Here is a 12,490-nt window from a genome sequence, read left to right on the forward strand (position 1 = left end):
AACTCGATCTCCCGAAAATCAGGCCAGCTGACCTGTGAGTGGACAGTATGTCAGTCACTTCCACTTCTCCAAAGGGGAGGGGTGGAGTTCCAGAGTAATTTCCTAGGTTACGCATACTCCAGAAAACAAAGCCAATAGTCGGTATCGAACAGGTTAATGGAGTAGTCGTGTCATCTATACCCAGACCAATCTGGTGAGAAGAAAAGACGCTATTTACACAAGGAGAAAATGTAGAGGGGGCCAAAGAAAAGAGAAGAACAAAGGGTGGGGTCGGTCATCTCTCACGTTCGAGGCATCCCAATTCCTCAAGAGATCCAATATATCCATCCAGTGGGCTGTTCACACGTCCAGGGACCAAATGACGCAAAAACAACCCCAATTGGAGCAGGGTATCAACACCAGAACAAAATGCTTTCCAGGAGGAAACAAAGAGACAACCACACAGAAGAAAGTACGTTAGATCGTGGGCACATGCTGCTTAAGAGAGGAAAATCAATGGAGGCAAGAGAACGGCGAGGGGAGGAGAAGAATTTACACCAGAAGACGCAGGTCTTTCGATAATGGAATCGATCTCTTGTGTTATACAGAAAAGGAGAAGATGAACAACAAACAATAATTCTGCCACCTGCCATATGGTTCGCATTTCAGTCGAGGTTCGCACATCCCGCTGTCGGCTTGTCCTCGAGAATTGGAGAGTCGGTTTCTCCACAAGACAGGAGCTCAGCTCCAATGTAAGGATGAATGCGTCACAAGGCTATTGTTGGGAAGCCCATGTATCAACCAGGCCGCTCCTGGTCGCCATAGTCATCATGAACGTCGAAGCGTAGATGTTCGGGCCTATGAAGACGCTTTTATACTCATGTCTCACTCCGTTGTTCTTCACGGGACTGCTGTTGGGCTTGATCTCGATCTTTGGCTTTGCGTCGAGAGGTGGCGGGGACAAAGTCAAAGAAACGATATTTGCTTGTAGTCTCCCTTGTAATACTGGAGCGTCTAGATCTGGACGGCTCCTGGTCGAGGGAATATGTCGAGGAGTTTTTTGAGCTGCCGGTACTATCCCGCGGATCAGCCCACCGAGGGATTGTGAAGGGCACTCGACTCTGATCCCACGTCGCAGATGAAGAACTGGGTGGCGTATCCTCATCACCCTCAGGGGGGCGATCAGTTGATCGACGCGGGAGGGACGGCCGTGAAGTGAAATAGCCGATTGAATTGCGATGACTTCCCGTCACCGAGGTAGATCCCGCCACGGCCGCCTCCGTCGTCGGGCTGGTGGGCTTAGAACTGTCGTCGTAGAAGGTCGCGGACCGCTCCATTGAGTCAATCAATTCTTCCCATTTGACTTCAAGGTTTCCGCTTGGACGCTCAGCTTGCTCGGCTCGGCTCATGCAATCCTTTGTCCGTTGATGGAGCCGGAGGGCTAGCTCATGGAACTTGCTGACAGCAGAGTCGACCTCCTCCAACTCGTTCAGCCTCTCTGGTGCCGAGTCCAGCCAGATGCTTATCAGATTGGCAAAGCTTCGCGCATGATCAATCAGAAAAGGTAGACTGGGGAACCCTTCGCGTGAGGTTGGGGGCAAACGGCCCAGAATCTGAATGGGCGTGGCGTAAGAGGGAGTCACAATCGGCGCCGGACGGTCAGCAGGAATCGCGCAGATCGAATCCACGAATTGTTTGAAATCGGACCGGTTAGTGTTCAGGAACTTGTTCATGGGCTCCATCCAAGGTTCTTTACTGCCAAAAGTAGTCATATTGGCTAAGCCTTGCAGAGCCTTCGCTATCAGGGTTAAAGTACGTTGAGCACGAGGGCGCGGGTGATCTGATTGCCATTAGCACTGGTGAAAACAGTCATGACTAAAAGTTGGGCGCATACCTTTTAGCAATCCAAAGAGCTTCGGGTTAAGGATTGCCGGGCAGAAGAATCGCAAGAATAGGAATCCGGAAACACTGCTGTACGTGACAGTTCGAAGGAAGTCGCCGTATCGGTCCTCCGCGCACGCCCTGATATGGCGGAAAATGAGTCTCAATTCGGCCGGACATCTGGAGGGCGAGGCCGCAATCGACTTCCAGACCCCATTGCTTAGAGCAATCAAATTCCTCCAGTTACGGTCGAGGTCATCAGAACGATGTACACGAGACGGATCGACCTCGCAGTCTGGATCAGTCTCATCAATCTCGCGAAGTCGCTCTCCAATCGTCTCTTCTAGATACTCCTTCCCGAGTCGACGCATATGATAATCGAGTGCCTTAGTCAGAAGTGAATTGCCGCGGAAGAGAAGGTTTGCTTCCACAGTAGCAGTTCGGCCCAGGTCTCTGACGAGGACTTCCCGGTCCTGGGCTGATTCCCGTGCGTCGTTGGAATGGATTCTCGACGTGTATCGTAGTCGACTTACGGTCGACTCTTTATGCACCCCGTCGATCTCGTCCTCTACTAGGGCTGATATCCATTCGACGGTCGTCCCTGAAACCTGGTAAATGTTCAAAAGCGCTTCCGAAAGCTGATTAAGTTCGGATGACATGACTTGAGCCATATTTATCGTGAGACCATTGGTGAAGGAATGAAGAAGTTCAGACATCGGGGTGTATTCTTGCGACATGAGCACAACAGTCTCTTCCATCCGAGCCCTCATGAGCATTTCACCCACAGGTTGATCTTTGTCGTCCAGGATTGGCCACCATTTTTCGGTTTCCACCCCTGGCTGCAGGTCATCTAGTTTCAAGTCAACCCTGCCAAACGTGGCATCATGAGAAGCGAGTTCTACGTCATCCAATGCGCGCAGAGGGTTCGAATCATGACCGAGGGCATAAGAGCCATGCGAGATCAGTGACCAATCCTTCTGGGTCGAGTTGATCGTCTTGACAAGAATGGAGACTTGTGACAGAACGGGTGGGAGGTCACTGAAAGTGAAGTCTTCTCGCCAGAAAGGGTTTGCTGTGCGGTATTTGACGGCAGATTTCGCCCGAATCTCGCCATCCAGGAGAACTTCGGTATAGTAATCACTCACTGCAGAGGCGGGGGCCGAGTTGCTATGAGACCGGGACTGCTTTCGACTGCGGGGAGTCTTTTCCGCGGTTCTGCAGCGATATAGCTTAGCTTCCGTTACTCTTACATCAAGTACTCTCTCGATTCGGAACATGTCCGCGGTAGAAGCGACATTGGTCTCGCTTGTTCCTGGAGTCTTCGGAGACTCTTCCTCTACTGGCGTTTCAGGGCCGTAAAGCTCTGGGATCGTGAACGCGCGCAAAAGGACGAACCACACCTCGAACAGAACGCGACTTTCAAGAGCTAAGTATACTGGGCGCGTTAGGCCCGAAGCAGAATGTACTGCATACTGCGGGTATATTGCAATGCAGAATTCATCTTCCAAGACGGATGAGTGCAGTTGTTGTACTGCACAGCGGGAGAGTTGCGACAATTGAATGCAAGCGACCAGAGTGATGTCTGACTCCGTGTATAGCTTGAAAGCGCCGTTTTCCTGCAGCGTGCAGCTTACGCGTAGCCAAGACGCAGAAAGTGCCCTTTGCTGTCTGTAGGTGGAAACCCGACGCCCTGACGATGGTCGAACGCCAGAGGCACTCGGCCTATCCCAGAGGAGCATTTTACCCACCTTGATGATTGCTGCCTCCTTCTGAACAGTGCTCTCCGAGTTTCTCCTACGTTCAACCAGGCGGCGATCACCGATGACCACCGATTGTGGTTTCGTCATCTTATTTTGAACACCTTTGGGTCGGATCGGCTGCCAGCATAACAGTGCAGCTAACCACGAATCAAATGTTTCGCTGACGTGAGGTTTCAGCTCCACCCCTAGACCAGAAGTAAAGGTTGATACACTGAGATAGTTGGTACGGGTCTCGGGATCGACCAAGGTGCGAACCTGACAGCCACGAAGATCGGGGATCAGTGTTTTGGCCAATGCGGGCTCTCCTTTAGCTTGGTATATCAAGCTTCCCGTGGCAACATTAATGGCGCAATAGCCCGATGACCAAGCGGTCGTAGATGCAGTCCGAAACGAAAGAATGCCGTGCATCCTTCCACAAGTTGTTTTCATGAGCTGCAGGATTTTGGATGCATCGGTACTCGACAGCGGGGATGTTGTTTGATTGGCCGACACGCTCGTTACCAAATTCGAGCTTCCGGGAGGCTTGCTTGATCGCTGCCGACCAAGGGTATGGCTAAGGTAAGTGGGCGATTGTATTGACGGGAACCCGATCGACGTCGTTTGATCATCGGGGGTTCTAAGTTGGGATGTTGCGGTGTTGATGGAGCCCAGACGATTCCGGGATCTAAAAAAATTATTGCTGGAGAGCTCACTGCGCTGATCGTCCAAGTTGGTGGTCCGTGACCGCGCCCGTTGGGTCTTCACTTCCAGCGGCGGCTCGTCTTCGTCACCGGCCGAATGGCGCGAGTGAAATTCGCAACGGGCTTCGCGATCGGAGGCTCGTGTACGGGCGGCAGCGCGAGGGGAGGGGGCCGCACTTGAAGCCAGATGTTCCGCTTCGGACGAGGGGGAGTGATTCCCCGCCTCGGGGTCCGGGGTCACTGTGCGAATGCCTTTATCTCTGAAACTCTCTGGATAGACCATCCCATGCCGGTCCTTAGAGGAAGACTTTTTGCTCGGGCGCCGTTCCACAGGACGACTATATATTCCGTGGATGGAGTTCCGTTTGAACCCGTTGGAACTTTCCGGCTCCATCTTTTTTCCAACCACGCACGACGGAACCGGCAGCAGCGGCGCTCAAACGAGGTCGCTACAGGAGATGCAGGCAGACGAGCCGAGACACAGAAACCGATGAGACGATGAGAGGATGCGGGGTTGTTACGTTGCAGGACGCTGACACCCAACGTACGCTGCGCAACCGTCCTCCAACAATTGAGGGCCTTTGTCGTCCAATGGGTCGCTAGCTGAACGCATGGAGTCCGGGATGAGGAAAGGACGCGGAGTCGCACATTCGGTCGAGGCCGGCGCGTTGGGAGTACAAGCGATGAGGATGTTACAGATCAACTGCTTCTGGGTCAAATAGAGAAAGGGCCAGTGAGGTTGCCCGAGAGGGGTCGTGAGAGGAGGTGGTGGAGGAGGAGGAGGAAGAGGAGAAAGTTCTGGTGCTGGCGTTGGTGCGGTGGCAGTCGTTGAATGGATGGGCGGGAGGAGGCGTAACAAAATGTCGAGGGGTTGAAAATCGCTAATCAGTGTGCTCCAACTCCTATCCTCGAAGCTTCGAGTTTCAACCCACAGGGTCGCTGCAAGATAACCACCATAGGTAAGCTAAGTTCAATAGGGACAAAAGGCAGTTGAAAAGGATTAGGTCATGACGTGACAGCAGCTCTAAGGTACTCCTCCTCGTACTAAGGAATCGGTCGGCACAAAGGTTTGGTTCGAACCACCGGGAAGCGTGATATCATTGGAGTCGACGGAGAAAGGAAAATTGGGGACATATGGGGTCAAGGTGAGGGAGAGAAGAATGATAGAACAATTAACACACACCTGCATCCGCTGAAAGAAGGGATTGGCGTTCTGTTCACGACCTCTGCTCAATGGACTTGTCAATTGGAGGTAGGCGCGACAGCGATTTTGCGGGTGGAGGGGGAAATCGATAGGGAACTGAGGGGAGTGGGAAATCAATGACCCTGGCAACGTGCGTGGTGAAAGCTGCAGATCCCGCATCAGCGTGGATGCATTTTCGTACGACAATTCGGGATTTGGACTGGGCTGGGCTGGTTTGGTCTATGTCGATAATGCTGGTGTTGGTGGTGATTGATTGTGGTAAGAGTAGTGGTGAAGGTGGGGGTTCGGTAGGTAGGTAGGTGGAAAGAGGAACAAATCAGGGAAAGCCGTGGAGGCAAGTTGTAGGTAAGCAAGCGAAATGGAGTTAAGAGAGGGAGAAAGAAAGGAAAAGGGAGAGGAACGGAGAAGAGGATAGAGTTGGCTTGGCTGTGGAGAGTGAGAAAGTGAGAAAGAGAATGCGTGAGAGTGAGAGAGTGAGGAAGAATGAAAGCGGGAGGCGGTGGTGAAGCCGTGGGAAGAAGAGATGCAACTCAGCAAGAAGGCACAGATGAACAATAACTGGAGATTGCTATTCAAGGAAGAATCACAGGGAAAACGAGGTCAATGGAGGGGGAAAGGACAATTGCTTGTCTCCTTTCAATAGTACTTGAAGACAAAAAGTGCACTGTAGATAGAGCTGATAGAGCTGTGGCCCCCGGCGTGCAGTAAGCAAGCAAGCAAGCAAACCAAAGAAATTCTCCCTACTGCCCAGTCATCCCAGCGTCGCATCCAAAGGTTATCGAGGAAAAAAAGGAAGAAGGAAACAATAAAGAGCAGAAGCAAGCAAGAAATTGAACGGAGAGGGAGACACCAGAGAGACAAAAAAAAGGTACCAGTACTTACTGCAGTCTCGTTTCACCCAGGGTAGGGTTACTGAGCTGGACGGTATAAGAATCAGTTGAGATACTGTAGCAATAACGCGACGATGGCGATGGACGGTGGTGAAGAAGGAGAGGGAGACATGCCAATCGGCCAAGATGCAGGGGGAATCTTAGTTTAGGCGTTTCGGAAGACGAAGAGAAGCCTGAGGGAACACTTCAACTGCAACTGCCACTCATTGGCTGGCTGACGCATTATCCTCACTCCCCATTACTATGAGTAGGTAGAGTAGATAGAGAAGTATGTGTAATGATTTCCCAGATGATATTATTCTACTTCCTACGTAGGTACAGAATACTCTATCGGTTCACTATTCTCTCCCTTGCACATTAATTTTTATGGTCAAAGCAACTTCATGGCCTGATCACACTGCTGATAACTTAGCTACCAGCTCACCACGGAGCACTGCACACAACTCCGTATAGCTGTCTATAATGGGAAGGAGAATAAATGGAGCAAAGGAAAAATCTCGGGCCCAACTTATGAGGCTGAGATCCACTATTGATGCGGTTATGGATTGATTGTGGGCTTCGACATTATTGTGATTGTCCTTTCTGGCCAGTAGGTTACTAAGTAGGTATCATTTTGACTAACTTAACTACCGGACACCACCCGGGCAATGGTCGGTCTATGGAGAACATACTGTTGTAAACGGCATTGAAACCTGTCGAAAGGAGTTACTATGTAGTAGTACTGTACAGTACTCCGGACTTAGAATCCTCATCCCGTCTATTAGTTATACCACCACTGATATGGATGGAGACTTTTTTTTTTCTTGCTCTGTTCGAACTCTTGTTGCTGCAGTGCGGTGTGTTTCCACCCCTTCCCCCTGACGAATCGTTTCCCCAACCATTGCCGAATCATGGAATTCCAGAAGAAACCCGAAATATTAGTAGCAAACCTCAAGGCACATAATCATTTCCTGCTCATTCTCTCCTTCGCCTTCTGTCGCATTCTCTTCAGCCTCAATCCTTTACCTTCCTTCCAATCTCACCAATCTCAATAGTCTCCACGAAGTGGATGTCCACTCTGATGCATCGGGAATATGGTACCTCCGTACGGCGTCCACCACTGGCAGTAGTACGGAATAGAGTGGAAGGAGGGAACGGTCTGAGGACTAATTCGTTATTCCAGAACCGGACCAACAGGGTGCGGCGGTCAGATCCGAGAAACTAACGATAATCGCCACTGGGATTCTTCCCGCCTCCCTTAAAGCAAGTAATATATTCGGTGTTGGCGTGGCCCAATGGCAGCTGCCAAAGTCTTTCGCCCGTCATCGTGTGCACAGGACTTGATCATTGCCCGCCTACCCTGCGGGCCATGCTAGTGATTGCGTTACGTCTAGAAAGCGTAGAATGCGCTCCTCCGTAGTAGAGGTGTTGGCACTACTGTAGGCACCGCGGCCTGAGTGGTTCAGTCGATATCTTTATCTGGGCGCGGTGTGGCTTTTCCCCATGGGACAGCCTTCCCATTCTTCCATTGGCCTTCGCTGGTCCCTGGTTGGCTTGACAAATATTGACGGTAGACGTTGGCAGAAAAAAGGGGGAGAGAGAGAGTGTGTGTGTGTGTGTGGTGCGTGTAAGAATTGTCAACAGCTCGGCTTGGGGAAGATAGTGAACATGGCAGAACGCGTCCATGGGTCTCCCCGTCCGTAGTCTAGCCTTGACCCGAGAAAGGCCAGAGGTCATCTCACTGAGTGTGGAGCTCTCGGGGAACCAGTTGATCACCAGGGTTTTCTTATCATTCAATGGGGAGCAGAAATTCTCATAAATAGTGCACTACAAGAGTACGTAGTGACCTGGTTATGGTTTAAACGAAGGACTGTTCACGAGGATTGCGAAGAACGCGGCTTGCTTGCTTGTCACCGGTTGTGTTCTCTTCAGTTCGAGCCGAATCCCGGCCTAGACCACTGGCAGCTGGACACCATGATGATCGTTAGTAGTGATTTTCGAGAACAGCAGGAAAGGCACTCCGTACCACAGACCTGACTCGAGTCGAACACCCCCGCACGAGCCAGCTAACCGGTCATGGCAGGATCGCAGGCGCTGAAGCCAATCAGTGGTCCTCGTTGGCGGTTCATCCCGTGACCATTGAGTTAGAAATCACTGACTCGTGCCCTGTTGTCAACACTCGCCCGCTTTGTCATCGCTGTCTGTATCACGTGATAACCATGAACACTCCTCAACTCCCCCGATAAATCACATGATGCGACTGCTCGTCCTGACGCCTGAGGCACCAGCTTCTTTTCCGTTCGGTGACCGCCTGCATCATCGCGGCTTATCACGAGGGCAGCCGGTCACCAGCTTCTTTGGCACTCCTGACCTTGACCGCGCCAACCGACCTGCTTCATTTCCAAAAGTCAATAGCTCCACCCTGTCTGCTATTACATGATTATTTCTCGTACCTGCTTTCTTGAAATTGGCCAGGCATCAGGTCTTGCTTGGTAGGCTTTCTCTTATCGGTGCCAGAGGACCGATTGCCCGATTACGTTCCGCCATTTGACCTCCAAAACACCCTCGCGTACCTAGAGTATACCAGAGCTGTCTCATATTCGGCAAAACTCTGGAGCTATCTCTGGACCCGGCTTGATGGCCGCTTCCAGCTACTGATGTGTCTACAGTCCATGCATCAAGTCGAGAGCTCTAGCCCAAGATGATGACATCAAATATCTTGTCCCGTTTCCTTCCTCCGCATGGATCGCCGTCAGTGTATGAGACCATCCGACAGCACGATTCTCATTCAGACACCTCGGATATTGAGGAGCGTGCAGGGTTAGCCCTGGAGGATGACCATCTGGGTCATTTCAGTGATGGCGAACTGGAGGAAGCCCTAGCACATGCCGAGAGGGATGAATCCCCAGGCCCGAGCGATCCCTTTTTGACCCCCCCGGTTCCTCAAAGCGCGAAAGCCGCCGGGAAGGCACCCATGAAGAGTGTATCGCGAAACCGGAGATCCAGTCGCTTACGGCGACCGCAGGCACTATCGCCCCAACATAAACTCGAGGACAGTGATGATGAGGTTCCGGCTTCTCTCCTCGTGGAAGGGGACCAGGAGGATGAAGACGATCTCAAATCAAAACTTCCTCCTCCCCCACCCTCTCATAATCTCCGCGATCATGGTCCTCACGCTCGACCACCCTCACATATGGACCAAGCGCGGTGGGAGACAGCCCGGGGACAATTACCAGTGCATAGTGCTCCTGGGAAACGCCACCATGGAGCTTTGTGGTCAGCTGGATACCCAGATCTGGCCACAGTAGATCCCAAAGTGAAAGCAATGTGGATGTGGGCGAATGTGGAGAATCTAGACAATTTTCTGAAGGAAGTCTACACGTACTATCTCGGAAATGGGATTTGGTCGATTTTACTGAACCGGGCGTTAAGCCTCCTGTACGCTCTCATTGCTTTGCGGCTTATCGCGATGGATTCAAGACAGCTGCTGACCAAATATAGGACATTCGCATTTGTTGTAGGTTTCAGCATCTTTCTGACGAATTGCATCGACTATCGCAGTGTACGCGGTAGCAGAACGTTAGATGACATTTATATCCAGCAATGCACCAAAAAGATGTCGTTCTCTTCTACTTTCCTGCTGTGGTTACTCTCGCTGTTCTGGATCGGCAAGTCCTTTCAGTATATCCTTGATATCCGAAGACTCAAGCATATGCATGACTTCTACCATTATTTGCTCGGCATTTCCGATCCCGAGATTCAAACGATATCCTGGCAGGAAGTGGTCAGCCGCCTGATGACCTTACGAGACTCTAACCCAGCGACGGCCGGCGCTGTCTCTGCCAAAAACCGCAAATTCATGGGGAGCCAATCCAAGCAACGAATGGATGCTCATGATATCGCGAACCGACTGATGCGGAAAGAAAACTACTTAATAGCTCTGGTCAATAAGGATATACTTGACCTCACACTTCCAGTCCCGTTCTTGCGGAACCGGCAACTATTCTCACGGACGTTAGAATGGAACATCAATCTGTGCGTGATGGACTATGTTTTCAACGAGCAGGGCCAAGTTCGAACATTGTTTCTAAAAGATACCCACCGACGAGCGTTGAGTGACGGCCTGCGCCGCCGATTTATCTTTGCCGGCATCATGAACATCTTCGCAGCTCCTTTCATTGTTGTCTACTTTATGACTCATTATTTCTTTCGCTACTTTAATGAGTACAAAAAGAATCCGTCCCAGATTGGGTCGCGTCAATATACCCCGTTGGCGGAATGGAAGTTCCGGGAGTTCAACGAGCTCTGGCACCTTTTCGAGCGTCGCACGAATATGTCCTACCCATTCGCCAGCCGCTATGTGGATCAGTTCCCCAAGGATAAGACCGTCCAGGTTGCTGGATTTGTTGCCTTCGTCTCTGGTGCGCTGGCATCTGTGCTGGCTCTAGCGTCCGTCGTGGACCCGGAGCTGTTCTTGGGGTTTGAGATCACTCCCGATCGCACTGTCCTGTTCTACCTGGGTGTTTTTGGATCTGTTTGGGCGGTCGCCCAGGGTATGGTGCCCGAGGAGACGAACGTGTTTGATCCCGAGTACGCGCTACTAGAGGTGATCAACTTCACCCACTACTTTCCGGGCCATTGGAAAGGACGATTGCATAGCGACGATGTTCGGAAGGATTTCGCCACCTTATATCAGATGAAGATTGTGATCTTCTTGGAGGAAATCATGAGCATGATCTTCACGCCTTTCATCCTGTGGTTCAGTCTGCCCAAATGTAGCGACCGTCTTATCGATTTCTTTCGGGAGTTTACCGTTCATGTCGATGGCATGGGTTACCTGTGCTCCTTTGCTGTGTTCGATTTTAAGAAGGGCACCAACGTCATCTCCCAAGCGGACCCTGGTCGACGAGATCCCGCACGGCAGGACCTGCGGGCCGATTACTTTTCCACCAAGGACGGCAAGATGTTGGCTTCTTACTATGGGTTCTTGGATAATTATGGGGCAAATCCACGTCCATCCAACAAGCGACAGTTTCATCCGCCGCCCACGTTTCCAACCCTCGGGTCACCCTCGGCTATCGAGATGGGCACTTATGGTGAGCGACTGGATGGAACGCTGGCAAGGCCTGGTTTGGCTGGCGGGATGATGGGCCAACAGTCTGCTTTTGGCGCTCCTCGGTTCGGCCCTCCGGGCTTAGGCGATCACACGTCCCCCGCCCCGTCGATGCTCCTCGATCCGCATCACCAACCGTCTGCGTCCGGATTCCGCACCACTCATCGTGCATCAGCGTACTCTCGCTACCGTCCATCCCGACCGTCGCGTACCATTTCTGACCCGATCGCCGATGAGGATGGGCCATCTACGCAGGCTCGTGGTGTTGGAGTCAGAGCTTCACCGCATGTAGCTTCGGGGTCGAGCGGGGCAGGCATCGGAACGAGCGACACCAATTTGGGCGAATCGTGGCGCATGAATTTGGTAGACGAGAGGGACGAGGATGGTGAGGAGAGAGAAGGCGGAGAGAATGTGGATGCGCTTGCTGGGGGCGCTGGGGTTTTGGGGCTGATTCAACGCTTCCAACAAGTGAGCAAGGACAATCGGGGGCGCACGACTGTTGGGTTATAGGATCCCTCTCCTGCAGACAGTGTCAGTCCGTCAGGATGTGAATATGAACGAATTCCGGAGACTTCCGGCTCTGTGAGCCTCCCGGGTCACCTCCCAGATAGATGGTCATGAGTATAATCATAGAGATGAGATTTTCAGGCGTATACTATCCGTAGTCATTGTATTCTGTAACGAGTGTGTTCTCCTGGAGGCCCGAAATAGAAATTTTGCACTATCATTAGGCTCAACCTTCGGTAATCATCCGCCATCAGAAGGAGCAAAAAGGTGGAAAGCCACTCCCACATCTGTCTCAACCCGCCACTTTGGGTCAGGTCTTCACTCTCGGCTGTTTCATCTTCGGGGATTTGTGTTTCGAAGGGCAAATTGAGTATCCGCCAGGGTCTTATGCTTCATCTCGACGGGGCCTTGAGTGGATATGGTCTGAAGGGTCTGTCTACTGGTTTCTTACAGAGACCACAGTCCTTCTACTTAGCATTCGATCATGTAGTTACTGT

At 51.7% G+C, this 12,490-nt stretch overlaps 2 protein-coding genes across 2 annotated transcripts; one reads left to right on the forward strand and one right to left on the reverse strand.

Moving 5' to 3' along the window:
- Positions 1-744: 744 nt before the first annotated feature.
- BO95DRAFT_122782 (GTPase-activating protein BUD2) lies at positions 745-5,009 on the reverse strand. The gene is made up of 2 exons (XM_025580458.1): positions 1,874-5,009; positions 745-1,819 (listed from the first exon to the last, which is right to left on the reverse strand). Exons 1-2 carry the CDS (start codon positions 4,692-4,694, stop codon positions 858-860), a joined length of 3,783 nt encoding a protein of 1,260 aa, XP_025442575.1. The 5' UTR covers positions 4,695-5,009; the 3' UTR covers positions 745-857.
- Positions 5,010-9,680: 4,671 nt separating this feature from the next.
- Positions 9,681-12,134, forward strand: atgI (autophagy protein ATG9). The gene is made up of 2 exons (XM_025586424.1): positions 9,681-9,811; positions 9,875-12,134. Exon 2 carries the CDS (start codon positions 9,990-9,992, stop codon positions 11,994-11,996), a length of 2,007 nt encoding a protein of 668 aa, XP_025442576.1. The 5' UTR covers positions 9,681-9,811; positions 9,875-9,989; the 3' UTR covers positions 11,997-12,134.
- The last annotated feature ends 356 nt before the right edge of the window (positions 12,135-12,490 follow it).

The sequence above is a fragment of the Aspergillus brunneoviolaceus genome (assembly GCF_003184695.1).
Source record: "Aspergillus brunneoviolaceus CBS 621.78 unplaced genomic scaffold BO95scaffold_31, whole genome shotgun sequence".
Taxonomy (NCBI): Eukaryota; Fungi; Ascomycota; class Eurotiomycetes; order Eurotiales; family Aspergillaceae; genus Aspergillus; species Aspergillus brunneoviolaceus.

Bases quoted from the DNA above. Each gene is read 5' to 3' on its own strand.
- BO95DRAFT_122782 (XM_025580458.1), bottom strand. From the start codon at position 4,694: ATGGAGCCGGAAAGTTCCAACGGGTTCAAACGGAACTCCATCCACGGA. The intron at 1,820-1,873 runs GTATGCGCCCAA...AATGGCAATCAG, and splicing joins GCTCTTTGGATTGCTAAAAG to ATCACCCGCGCCCTCGTGCT.
- atgI (XM_025586424.1), top strand. From the start codon at position 9,990: ATGTCGTTCTCTTCTACTTTCCTGCTGTGGTTACTCTCGCTGTTCTGG.